Raw genomic sequence first — 13,552 nt, forward strand, 5'->3', positions numbered from 1 at the left:
GTACCAAGATACAGTACTTTATATTCTCTCCCTTTGTGCAGGATTCACAACTCTGAATCATTGTTTTCAAACTTCAGATAATGAGGATGGGAAGTGAGTGAGTTTAGTTTCATGCCACTTTTAGCAATATTCCAGCAATACCATGGCGGGGGACACTACAAATGGGCTTCACACATTGTACCCATGTGGGGAATTGAACCTGGGTTTTGGCATGAGTGAATGCTTTATCCACTGGGCTACTGCACCTCACCCCCCAACAAGGATGGGATATTGGAGGGAGAAACATTAGCTGGGGGTGCAGTGTTCAGATTCTGCTATTTATAGCCAACCAGGATATACTAGAGAATCTGCTTACACTGGTTCTTGAACAATTTCTCTTATCATTCACATGTCTTTACATCGATATATCTTGTAATGTAATGAATTGTATGTATTGCAGTACAGGTGTGTAGTATCATAGCCTTGTACAGTCATATCTTTACACCACCAGACATACTACAGCGAAGGAAAGCTAACAGTAAAAGCATTACAAGCAAGAGGCTGCAGAGGTGATCCACACCAACTATCCCCAACAATGGACACTTCCTGGCCCATCCACACTGCATGCACACAGCCACACACATTCCAAAAAATATACATAATAAACCTCAAGCATACATTACTGGTAATTACTAACTAAACACACAGAGAGCTGACTTAATGCCACTTCCATCATTATTAACGAAAGCCCAAGGGGAAGCACATCAGGGAGCCTGTGTTGTTTTCAGGAGAACACATGATATCATCACTATCTGATAGTGATTCACAAACACACACACTCATGATATACTCGGAATGGTACAATTCTTCTCCTGGCAGAGATTTCTAGAATTATGGACCTGGTTTTGTCAGACTCACAATGTTATCAGAGCTGGTTTAAGTTTCTTTGCAGTAATATTTGTGCACAGGTCAATATCTCTGTCATCGATAACACAGTCCACACACAAACCCTGACCGCCAGTTTTAATCATCTTTCACAAGCATGACCTACGAGAGATCAGTCTTCTTCCAAAGACATTATACAGAATGATGATCATCACACGTTACCAGGAAACACATGAAAAGATGCCACAAATATTCAAAAACTAAATGATCACCCAAAAATATGTTCCTATTGTTTTCACATTCCTAATCAACAAGTAGACCTAAATCTATGCAGTATAAATACAATTTGCATATTTCAATAATGAATTGAAAATTGTCATGTGACTTGACGGGCAACAACATACCATAACAAATGACCACACATCTAAAAATATACAACACGTGCAAGACTGGCTACTTCTGGGTGTGTCAAATGTCCAAATCATTTATACAGAATTGATACGAGTGACTGGTATCAATTGTAAACATAACTTTGAATTATGAGATTCTCTCTCTCTCTCTCTCTGTCTCTTTCTTTCTCTCTCTCTCTGTCTCTCTCTCACACACACACACACACACACACACACAAGCCTTCTGAAAGATGCAAGGTTAAACACTACATTCACACAAAATCTGCATTTTAAAGGCACAAAGTTGAGAACAAATCAATACACATTTTTTCCACAAGACAAATCAAATGATTTAGCAGGCGAGTAATATTGATCTGTACATAAGCATGTAACTCGCTGTTCCCTGTGCTGCTGGGACTTGCTCCAAGAGGATGGACACATTAAAATACATATTTTCATAATGACATGGAAAAATCCAATAGCTGACAAATGTCAAACATCACCAATGTCTTATACACCGGAATCGTCTCTCACAAATTATGGCAGGTGAATTTGATGTTTTTAACCAGCGGAAGATGTAAAACATCACACCATTTGATGTAATTGTCTCACTTCATAAGTTACAGATTACAGACTAATGTCAGGAAACAAATACAGATCCCGGATATGTCCAGGGCCAAGCCAATAGGCAATTCTAGAAAGTTTGATTCAAATTCTTTAAGCACCACTTTGTTGGTCTCACATGGCCAATTTGGACATTAATTCCAAATTGAAGTTTTTTGACAATATTTTGAGAATGACCTAGTATCTGAACACGATACTACTCATACTGGCCACATTCAGTACGGATATTCATAATATCCTAACTTGATAATTATAGTAAGTGACTTGGCAAAACCGAACCCTTTATTCTGGCACTACAGCTTGATGAGACTTGTGAAGATCCAGGTTACAACAGGTCTTCAGCAACCCATGCTTGTCGTAAGAGGCGACTAACAGGATCAGGTGGTCAGGGTCGCTGACTTGGCTGACATATTTCGGTCACATCAGTCACATATGGACGATTCATGTCATCAAGTTTGTTTGTTGTTTAACGCCGCACTCTGCAATATTCCAGCTATATGGTGGTGATCTGTAAATAATTGAGTCTGGACCAGACAATCAACAGCACTTGCATCGATCTACACAATCAGGATACCATGACAGGTGTCAACCAAATCGCTGAGCCTGACCACCCGACCAGCATTGCCTCTTACGACATGCATGGGTTGCTGAAGACAAATTTTAACTCGCAAATCATGTAAAGACAACACTCTGGTGTCTCTGAAAATGTAGCTTGTGTTGTTTTAAGTAATTGTCTGATTATTTGTATGAATTGGGGAAGAAATTGTGTGTTTTTTGTATTTCAGATGCAGTAATGGTACAGTTATTAGCACTGTTAAGGCCCCCCCCCCAAAAATATGTTTGTTTCCGGTAACCCGATCGACCCTATAACCCCCCCGGCCCTAAATCTTTTTTAAATCAAGTCAGTATCATGACTGGAGTGCATTTCAACTCATCATTTTCATCCAAATCGAGTATGATATTTTCATGTTTTTCAGTGTATGTAGGGCTAAAATGGATTGCACATATATTTTTTTGGCCTTATTGCTGCATTGAACAGTATTTGAGTCACCTCACATTTTAGTCACCTCACATTTTAGTCACCACCTATATCTCCTGGATAATTATATGTTTAAGCATGCAATGTATGAAATATGTCAGCACCCTTATCAATCATTGAGTAATATAGTGTATATTTGATGCTTAATAATATCCTTATCTCAAACATTATTTAAAAAAATTACAAACCACCCCAAGTTTAGCAGCTTAGAAATAACCATGAACACAGACTACACAGCAGTGTGAGTAACACGAAAGTATCTTGTTGCGATGCTCCATTGATGCCCAGCAGCTTTTCTGCCTGTTTCTTGGCTATGGCGTCGTTGGGGTTGTCCCCCTCCTCGCTGAACCAAAGGTACATACACGGCTGCCCCTTCTCCATTACCTTCCATGACTCTCCCCACAATCCCTCGCAGAACGTCGTCGAGTCACGATAGATCTCATGGAACGGTCGGCAGGGCTTCCCTTCCGGACATGTGTTGACCCCTGCGGGATGACAAAGGTAGTATGATGATTCCATTAATTACAGGTGGGGGTACAGATATACATAAGATGCATCTGTAGAGCACCGAATGTCCACCTCAAAGATGCTCAGTGGCACCAAGCACAGACAAATTATGCACAAAGCGCAGACAAATTATGCACAAAGCGCAGATATCTTTACACAGTGAATCCAAGCTGTCTGTGAGGCGCCAGAAGGTTAACAGTCATACGACCATTTTATCCCACCGGGTACCCATTCACTGCTGGGTGAACAGAAACAATTTTGTACAAACTAAGTTGCCTGAGGTGAAACCACATGTGTCACATGTGCTTCGTTGTGGGGCTGGAATGAGGTCTTAGGGACTCCAAAGAGTCAAGCTGCCAAACATGGTCCCCTATCCAAAGACTCTCCGTGACCAACTGCCTAACTTCACCTGATTTGTGACCTGGGCTCTATGCATTGACCGGTATCTGCATACACCATGCAGACATGAGAACAGCAAAGCACAAAAAACACAATTTAGCCGGGGGTCTTTTTGCCGAGGAAAATTCTCATGTCTGACCATGTGCATGAACTGGCACCATAACCAGCACCATCATGACATAATACTATTACCTGAAGTTCCCACAAAGATCTGGGTTGGAATTGGCATCCAGGAACCCATACTCTTCTAATCTCAATAATGAATTGTCTAGTCCAGACTCAGTTATTTACAAACCACTGTCTATTTGCTGGAAAATACTGTAGAAATTGGTGTTCAAAAGCAAGAAAAGAAATCACCTGTAGTCCAGTTGAATCCTTTGCTCCAGTTTTTGAGACATGTTGTTTCATTTTTGCAGTCTTCCCACCATGCATCACACTCGCTCCTGCACATCGGCACATGCATGAACCTCTCGTTGCGGATCTTCTTGTTATCCTACAAACACCGAACCAAGGTCAGAGAGAAACAAATGACACGTTTGTCTTTGTAGACTGAAACAGGTTTCTGTGTCCTAAAGCAAAACGGAGCAGCAAACACACTTGGCTAAAACCATACATTTATTTAATCGATTCACTTCTAAAACACATGATATGTACAGATTTATAAGGAACTATATATCTTTTTCCTCTTAACATACACTCCAAACATACAGTACATTCTGAAAAAGACTAGAGACAAGTTGAATGAACAAAATGGGAAACCTAATATACCATACCAAAACTAGCCAAGGCCCAACATTGGGTGAGCACTCGTAGAAACAAAGATCCTGCAGGAAATGGCGCCGACACTGTGGCGACAACCAGCCGCAGTGGTTCCAATCAAAGTTGAGCCAGTTCTCAGAGAGGTGCAGATCTTTGCTGACCTCACTTGTACAACAGGACCTTTTCTTCCATGGAGTGCACTGTAGGACAATAACACATTGACTAGTGTCGATAAAACAAGTTACTGGTACTTTGTGCATTATCCAACAATTGCACCATAATTAGAGCATTATCAAACAATTACACCATAATTTGTGCATTATCAAACAATTACACAATATCTGACAACTGCATCGTATTATCCAACAATTATATATGATTTTGTGCACTATGTAATTATAATATATTCCATGCCTTACACAAGAATTACATGATATTAATATAGTTATACATCAATTATACCTTACTTTGTGTGTTATACAACAATTATACCTCTTTAGTGGGTTATACAACAATTATACCTCTTTAGTGGGTTATACAACAATTATACCTCTTTATTAGTTATATAGAGAATCTCACCCAAGTGTCTACTGATATCAATTATATCTACACGAGTTGATAAAGTTACAAATATCCGAGGCTTGCCGAGGATATTTTTACTTTTATCAACGGGTGTTGATATAACTGATATTAGTAGACACGAGGGTGAGATTGTATTTATCATCAAAAATCACTGTTCGTTAGTTTTCAATGGAAAATGTACATCTCTGAATACCATACTACCACTAGACTTCCAGTGCAGTGATGTCGTAACATTGTGACGTCATCAAGTTCATGATGTCATAGCATTGTCAGGGCATTGAACAAAATCTACTGTCAAAATGATATCTCCCAGGAGATATCGTATGATCTCACACAAGCAATATCTCCTTGCGGAACACAGTTTTGGATGATAAACAACAATTATACCTCTTTATAATTAGTGGGTAATACAACAATTATACTTTATTTAGTCAGTTGTTCAACAATAGCAGTGTCATTATGCTACACATAGCTAGACAACACAACTCTCATGGCAGTACATACACAGATGGTTCTGTATAATAAAATGTTTGCCGACCTGTTGGAACATGGCATCCTCTGGTCCCGGTTCTGACTTGTGATGTCTGCCATCGAGGCAGATGTTGAGGTAGTCGTGGACGGTCGAGAGATAGGCAAGTCGGTTAGCTGAGAATACTACTTGCACAAAAATCGGCACAAGCAATAATGGATTCATCTTCCCTCTGAAACAAAGCATGCGACATGAGGGATGTTGTGGTTCTGACAACTCACAACTCTGCTGCAGCTTGTTTGCCTGAGCTGCTGCAGTCAACAAGATTCCAGCTGCATCATGGCGATATATAAATTATGAAATCTCAGGCGGACAAACCAAATTTCATTGAATCAGGTTTGTTCCTATATTAAGAGATCTCAGTAACTCTATAAGTGAGAGAGTGAGTGAGTGAGTGAGTGAGAGCAATATTACAGCTCTATGGCGGCAGTCTGTAAATAATCAAGTCTGGACCAGACAATCCAGTGATAAACAGTAAGAGCATCAATCTACGCAATTGGGATACGATGACATGTGTCAACCAAGTCAGTCAGTCTGACCCCTACGCCTCCTACGACAAACATGAGTTACCAAAGACCAATTCTAACCCAAATCGTCATGGGTCGAGTGAGTGAGTGAGTCCATTGCATTCCATAAGTTGATGTTCATGATGACACTAAATTGTCTGGTCCTGACAAGATTTTTTAAAGATTCCATCATAAACAAGAATACTGCTGTCCAAGGTGTTAATGGGCGAACGCCATTTTTGTGGAAGCCGTGGTGGCTGAGTGGGTAGGATCACTGACTTTGTGTGCTGGTGACCAGGTGCCTCACTCTGAGGGTGTGGGTTCAAATCCTGGATGGGTTTCTGTATTTTGACTTTGTATAGTGTACACATCTGTATACAGAAACATACCTGGGGTACATATCTGTATACAGAAACATACCTGGGGTACATGTCTGTATACAGAAACATACCTGGGGTACATATCTGTATACAGAAACATATCTGTATACAGAAACTGGGGTACATATCTGTATACAGAAACATACCTGGGGTACATATCTGTATACAGAAACATACCTGGGGTACATATCTGTATACAGAAACATACCTGGGGTACATGTCTGTATACAGAAACATACCTGGGGTACATATCTGTATACAGAAACATCTCTGGGGTACAAGTCTGTATACAGAAACATACCTGGGGTACAAGTCTGTATACAGAAACATACCTGGGGTACATATCTGTATACAGAAACATCTCTGGGGTACATATCTGTATACAGAAACATACCTGGGGTACAAGTCTGTATACAGAAACATACCTGGGGTACATATACAGAAACATACCTGTAGGGAAACATACAGAAACATACCTGGGGTACAAGTCTGTATACAGAAACATACCTAGGGTACATATCTGTATACAGAAACATACCTGGGGTACAAGTCTGTATACAGAAACATACTCTGTATACAGAAACATACCTGGGTACATATCTGTATACAGAAACATACCTGTGGTACATAGTCTGTATACAGAAACATACCTAGGGTACATGTAAGTCTGTCTATATACAGAAACATACCTGGGGTACCTGTATACCTAAACTGTCATACAGAAACATACCTGTACAGTATCCTGGGGTACATATCTGTATACAGAAACATACCTGGGGTACATGTCTGTATACAGAAACATACCTGGGGTACAAGTCTGTATACAGAAACATACCTGGGGTACATGTCTGTACATGTCATACAGAAACATACCTGGGTAGTACCTGTACAAGTCTGTATACAGAAACATACCTAGGGTACATGTCTGTATACAGAAACATACCTGGGGTACAAGTCTGTATACAGAAACATACCTGGGGTACATATCTGTATACAGAAACATACCTGGGGTACAAGTCTGTATACAGAAACATACCTGGGGTACATGTCTGTATACAGAAACATACCTGGGGTACATGTCTGGGGTACATGTCTGTTGTACCTGGGGTACATGTCTGTAGTACCTGTGCTGACAACAACCCCTTCAGGCAGCACAAGTTAGGACAGGGATAGGATCATTTCGAGAATGGGTCTTATCATAACGGTAGGATGTCCTAACTTCTGTCTTAACTACTTAGGATTTGTCTTAGCTGGGACACTTTCGAGAATAGGGGCCCAGCCCTATAAAATGTACCCCCTAACCTGGTTGAAACATTCACATTACAATGTCAGCAGGATGCCGCGACTCATGACAGCTCAGAGGAACCAGGCGCTAGGAAGACTTGAAGCTGGCCACACTGCACAAGCCATTGCCAATCACGTTCGGACCATCTACAGGCTGCAGCAACGTTTCCGGGCCACCCACACCCTAAATGATCGCCCCCGAACTGTCAGACCAAGGGTGACCACAACACGACAAGACCGCCATGTTGTGCGACAGCATGCATGTACAGAATCCCTTCATGCAGGCATCCGAAACAGCACGCCAGACAGTGGGAACACACGTAAGACCAATCAGTACTGATACAGTACGCCAACGTCTTAACAGCGGGAACCTCCATTGCCTTAGACCTTACTGTGGACGTATCCTCACCCCTCGTCATCAGCATGAATGTCTACAGTTTGCCCTACAACACCAAAACTGGCGATACAGGCAATGGAAAACTGTTCTGTTCACAGATGAGAGTCGGTACTGCATATCAACTGCAGATGGCAGTACAAGAATATGGCGACGACGTGGCCAGCGTTACTCAGACCATTGTGTTATGGAAAGAGACTCATGGGGAGGTGCAAGCATCATGGTATGGGCTGGAATAGGCCTCAACCAGAGAGTGGGTCCAGTGGTGTTCCAGAACCTTGGTCCAGGGAGAGGAGGTGGCATCCCAGTGATGCGCTATATCGACCAAGTTCTCTGACCCCACGTCATACCACATTTCACACGTCACTGGAACAACAATTTCCAGCATGATAACGACCGGGCCCATACTGCCAGAGCTACACGGGACTTCCTACAGCACAACGGTGTCAACATTATGCAGTGGCCAGCCCTTAGTCCTGGCCCATTTCTGGTGTCCCCCGCCGTGATGTTGCTGGAATATTGCTAAAAGCGGCGTAAAACCAAACTCAGTCAGTCAGTCAGCCTTAGTCCTGATTTAAACCCAATTGAACATCTTTGGGATGAAATTCAGAGGAGACTGAATAATGTCATACCAAGTCCGAACACAGCCGATTTATTGCGCCAGGCGTTTCTCAGAGTGTGGTTCAAGGTGCCTATGGCCTTCATCAATCGATTGGTGCACTCCATACATAGACACTGTGCTGCAGTTATTGCCGCTTGTGGTGGTCACACTAGACACTGAAGTCAAGGGTCTGAATGGACTGCAAACGTTCACGTAATGTCTTGAAATTGTGCTGAGTTATTCATTGATGTGTCAAGGTATTGTACACAAACAATGTTTTTGATCGGCTTATTATGTCCATTTCTGTAATGATTTGATTACCAGAGCTCCAGATAAGATTTAGCTCATGTGGGTACTGTACCCATTGTATTTTTTGGGAGTGGGTATTATGAATGTTGAGTGGGTATTTCATTTTCTGTTACCCACAGCTTTCAAATATGTGGGTATTTCAGTGATTTTACTCACCTAAGTATAATGTCATTGAGTATGTTTACTAAGCAGGTATGTTCTGCCTTATGTCATACCTAATCAAAACCAACTTAAATATAATGGAAATGATTTCATAAAAAATCACCCGTCCTGTACTGACAGTACAACTTGATAGCAATCGATGTCTTTTTCATTACGCAAGCGATATTTATAAATATATTCCGAACACATTTGTTTTAAACTTTTTGCTATCTAACATTTTAAATGCGTAATTGGTATGCAACAATTATTTTTCAATGCGTAATTGGAAATTTTCTAGGGGTATTTTACCCAGATACGCAGCTTATCTGGGCCTCTGGATTACAGTGCCTATCTAATTTTGAATTCATACTGGCGTTTTTTTTGCTGCTGAGTATATATTGGAGAAAGTACTAGCAACTTGGCTTGTCAAATAAACAGATGTATCACATAGAATCAAATCAAAATGGTAGGAACCATCACAAAAGCAAAAAAAAAGCTATAACAAATTTTCATTTAAAAAGTGGCAATATATGTTACCATATTACTTTTGTTGTTTTCACATGCACATATATATAGAACTATCTGCTTCATAGCATTCATTCATTCACCTATGAAGGAGTAAGAATATACTCTGAAATGTCATGGTCCCCATATTACAGAAGCTGACATTGATAAATTTCCCCTTAATGTGTAAAACTTATAAATACCTTTCAAATACTTTATGACTTAATAGTTTGAGAGTCTGTAGAAGATTCATACAAAGAAACATTCCTGCATATTGTCAATGATCTTGGCTCAAATGAAAAGATCTAATAACACATCCAATACTACAGTTGCAAATGACTTAATGGAACTGGTGTGGGAATAAACTAACCTTGATGACATTTGGAGTATATGCTTTATAAAAACTCATTTAAGTTTACAGTCGGTACGATCAGTTTTCGTTAAAGAACTGAGTCAAACTTTCATAGTAACATTACCGCTCGGGATACGAAATATATGAATGATGCAACGCTAAATTTATATTACACAGATAAATAACAGATGATGTCTTAGTCTCGAAAATTACTTACATTACAGATTCCAACAGCAGGTTGAACTGCCAGCTCGATAAGCACTAAAATCTAACAAACACCGAAGAGCGCTCTCACCGTGTCCCACACAGCTGCCATGTGTGAAAGTAAATGATCAAAAATAAGGAATGGGTTGCGGAACATTTCACCGCTTCAGCACGAAGGTTCTTAAAAATAGATGTACAAACACTAAACAAACATTTAATCACATACACCACCTCTGAATATATAAGTAATTCCCACAAAACAGCACAGTTGCACCAGAGTGCAGTATATGTAGGGGCCTTTATGCTGGATGTTGACGGCCATCATTGGCGACGGGATGACTGTGCCAGTCGGGTACGTAACGTATATTCCTGAGTATAATTACCAGCTAGAGTGTGTCACATATGTTGGAACTATTTTCCATAAAACTAACTTGATTCAACAATAAATGTCAGACTGGCGCATCCCACCAATATTAATTGACAGCTAATTAAACTGATTTTGCTGAAATGGCTGGAATCGATTTAAAGTCCATATGTCACACGTACATGTATTGCCTTGACGCACATTCCCTCCACGCAGAGACAATCACCACCATCCTCAATCTGGAAACTACACGAATAATTCTCCATTTCACATCCTGCCTTTTCACACTTTGAAACCACGTTTCATCTCATTATTCATTCGCACTTTTTTATGGGCACAGCATAATAATAATATACAAAAAGGCCTCTCATCATATATATATGGGTATGTATTGAGAACTATCAAAAGTTCAGTTAGACATTGATACCATTCTTTACGGCAACCCTGCTCTGCCAAATACTATCAATGAAACAATCTTAAGACATGTGCATAAATACATTGTACGAAGTAAGCGCTTCAATTAATCAATAATATGTCTCAATTTTATTATGTCCATCCATTACGTCCAATCATTATTGTTCATTATTGTTCATGTTTCTGATGGGAGCGGGCGGTAATTGGTTACATAACTTGTGCCCAATCCATTTCAACACTGAATAAAATATGTTCAAACAAGTATTGAGAAATGCATTGTACTAGTTGCATCCGTAGGTTTGCACATGTGAGGCGCTGTTTTTCTATTTATTTGCTTCTATATATTGTCAGTAAATAAATTTTCGGTTTCACAAATTCGATTTTCAGAAATAGATTAATTCAATGCAGTTTTATCACTTCTTAAATCAAATTATTTATATAAAAATGACTGCGATGACGCAAATTCGATTTTTCAAAATTACTGGAGTTATTTTAAATACCATAACTTCCAAACGTATATGTCTTATGTAATTTATGATATCAAAATTTAACTATTTGGTTCATAAGAAACGCTTTCTCCATGAAACAGTAAATAGTTATAAGCTACTTGCTAGTGGCTCTTATCCCGAAGACCCGGGTTCGATTCCCAGCATGGGTACAATGTGTGAAGCCCATTTCTGGTGTACCCCCGCCATGATATTGCTGGAATATTGCTAAAAGCGACTTAAATCCATAGTCACTCACTCACTCTTACATTCATACTCACCCACCACCCTTTCTTCAATCCATAACTCGAATTCGTGATATCGGTAAATGAATTAGAATACAATTATAATGTCGTAACTGCGTTCGGGCGTCAGTTGACCCTGTAACAGTCACCTAATCGTATTGCCGTTCCATGTTGCCCTTGGGCGGTGGGGTAGCCTAATGGTTAAAGCGTTCGCTCGTCACGCCGAAGACCCGGGTTCGATTCCCCACATGGGTACATGTGTGAAGCCCATTTCTGGTGTCCCCCGCCGTGATATTGCTAGAATATTGCTAAAAGCGGCGTAAAACCACACTCACTGACTCCATGTTGTCCTATATGTATTTTAAATCTGGGACTCGTCCGTCGAGGGTCGCTAAGTCAACAAGTTTAGTCTGAAAGTCTCTCCTTGAGGGTCAAGAAGCGGGTGTCCAAATTTCGATATTCTTCCTCCACGTTGGAACGGAATGTATCATTCCTTTATTTATACTCTTTGTGATAAATATTCACTACTTTCCAATGTAACTTCAGCAAGTGGTGAATATGTTTTTTAAACTCAATGTATTCAGTAAGTGGTGAGCTAAATTCACTGAAATGGTTAGACGACCCCACATTGTCAAAACAGAAGAACTAAACTGCCTCTACCATCGTCGAGGCAATGCGCTTTGAGCATACCTTCATGGCGTGGATTTAGCGCAATATAAGTGCCATTATTAATATTATTAAAACAATGATACTTGGCATTAACTATTTCAAAGGACTCCGGCAAGTCGGCCTGGCGCACCTCTCTGCATGTCTATTTGGTACAAATGTCTGCCTCGCAGGACGCCCCCGAGCTGGACTCTAACTTCACCTGTCCAGATCACACTCCTGCACTGGCGCACATATTCATACAACGATTAACGCAAGTTCTACAGCATTACTCACATTGGTTTACTCAGTCCCTCTCTTCATAAGAATGTGACTCGGACAGGACAGGACAGGTTCTTTACCAAATGTGGAACTGCAACGATCGCTATTCGAACGCTCTGCAGACTTTGAAACCCGCAATACTTTGCTGGTATTGACGGTGTATTTTTATGGTGTTCGAGACTGCTCCGCCCTTGTCACATGTCCTGATGCAGCATTTCTGATTCGTTCAAAGTTATTGTATACACATCATTCCGTGGTGTCATGTTTACAACGTGATCGGAGAATTACCGTAAGCTACTCATCGGTCATTCACAGTTAACAAATAAAGTAAAAATCTTTTTCATTCTATTACTCCCAGTTATTATGTTCTATATCTGTCAATGTATTACCAAGCATCATGAAATAGCCGCAATTCTCAATAATGTATTTGTTATGCATTTCTTGTTTAGAGGATACATTTTATACCTTATACTAAAACGCGAGTGTTGGGGAATCAGCTCGCTTGGCAAGAGGTCTGCCCATACCAACCCACACACAACACAACACCTGAGGAAATATACGAAGGGTTTATTACACATCAGTCACTGAACGATTTGGTATAATCAGGTAATAACAGTATGGTTTACAATATGTTATAATATTGTTATTACAGCATGTTCACATTGCAGTCAGATATCAAAGAACATAAACATCGCATGTAGATTCGTTGCACGTACTACATTAATCACGATACACATTCAAAGGTATACA

General features: G+C 40.3%; 1 protein-coding gene across 2 annotated transcripts; it reads right to left on the bottom strand.

Annotated features, from left to right (window-relative positions):
• Positions 1-1,412: 1,412 nt before the first annotated feature.
• Positions 1,413-10,722, bottom strand: LOC124272711 (folate receptor gamma-like). 2 transcript variants are annotated; one of them, XM_046707895.1, is made up of 5 exons: positions 10,599-10,722; positions 5,702-5,864; positions 4,596-4,781; positions 4,180-4,315; positions 1,413-3,401 (listed from the first exon to the last, which is right to left on the bottom strand). In XM_046707895.1, the coding sequence occupies exons 2-5, from the start codon at positions 5,855-5,857 to the stop codon at positions 3,115-3,117; spliced, it is 765 nt and encodes a 254-aa protein (XP_046563851.1). In that variant the 5' UTR covers positions 5,858-5,864; positions 10,599-10,722; the 3' UTR covers positions 1,413-3,114. The 2 variants fall into 2 exon arrangements, with proteins under 2 accessions (XP_046563851.1, XP_046563852.1); XM_046707896.1 differs by lacking the exon at positions 10,599-10,722 and adding an exon at positions 10,381-10,482.
• Between the last annotated feature and the right edge of the window lie 2,830 nt (positions 10,723-13,552).

Source organism: Haliotis rubra, unplaced genomic scaffold (genome assembly GCF_003918875.1).
Source record: "Haliotis rubra isolate DU_JTF1 unplaced genomic scaffold, ASM391887v1 Scf172, whole genome shotgun sequence".
NCBI lineage: Eukaryota > Metazoa > Mollusca > Gastropoda > Lepetellida > Haliotidae > Haliotis > Haliotis rubra.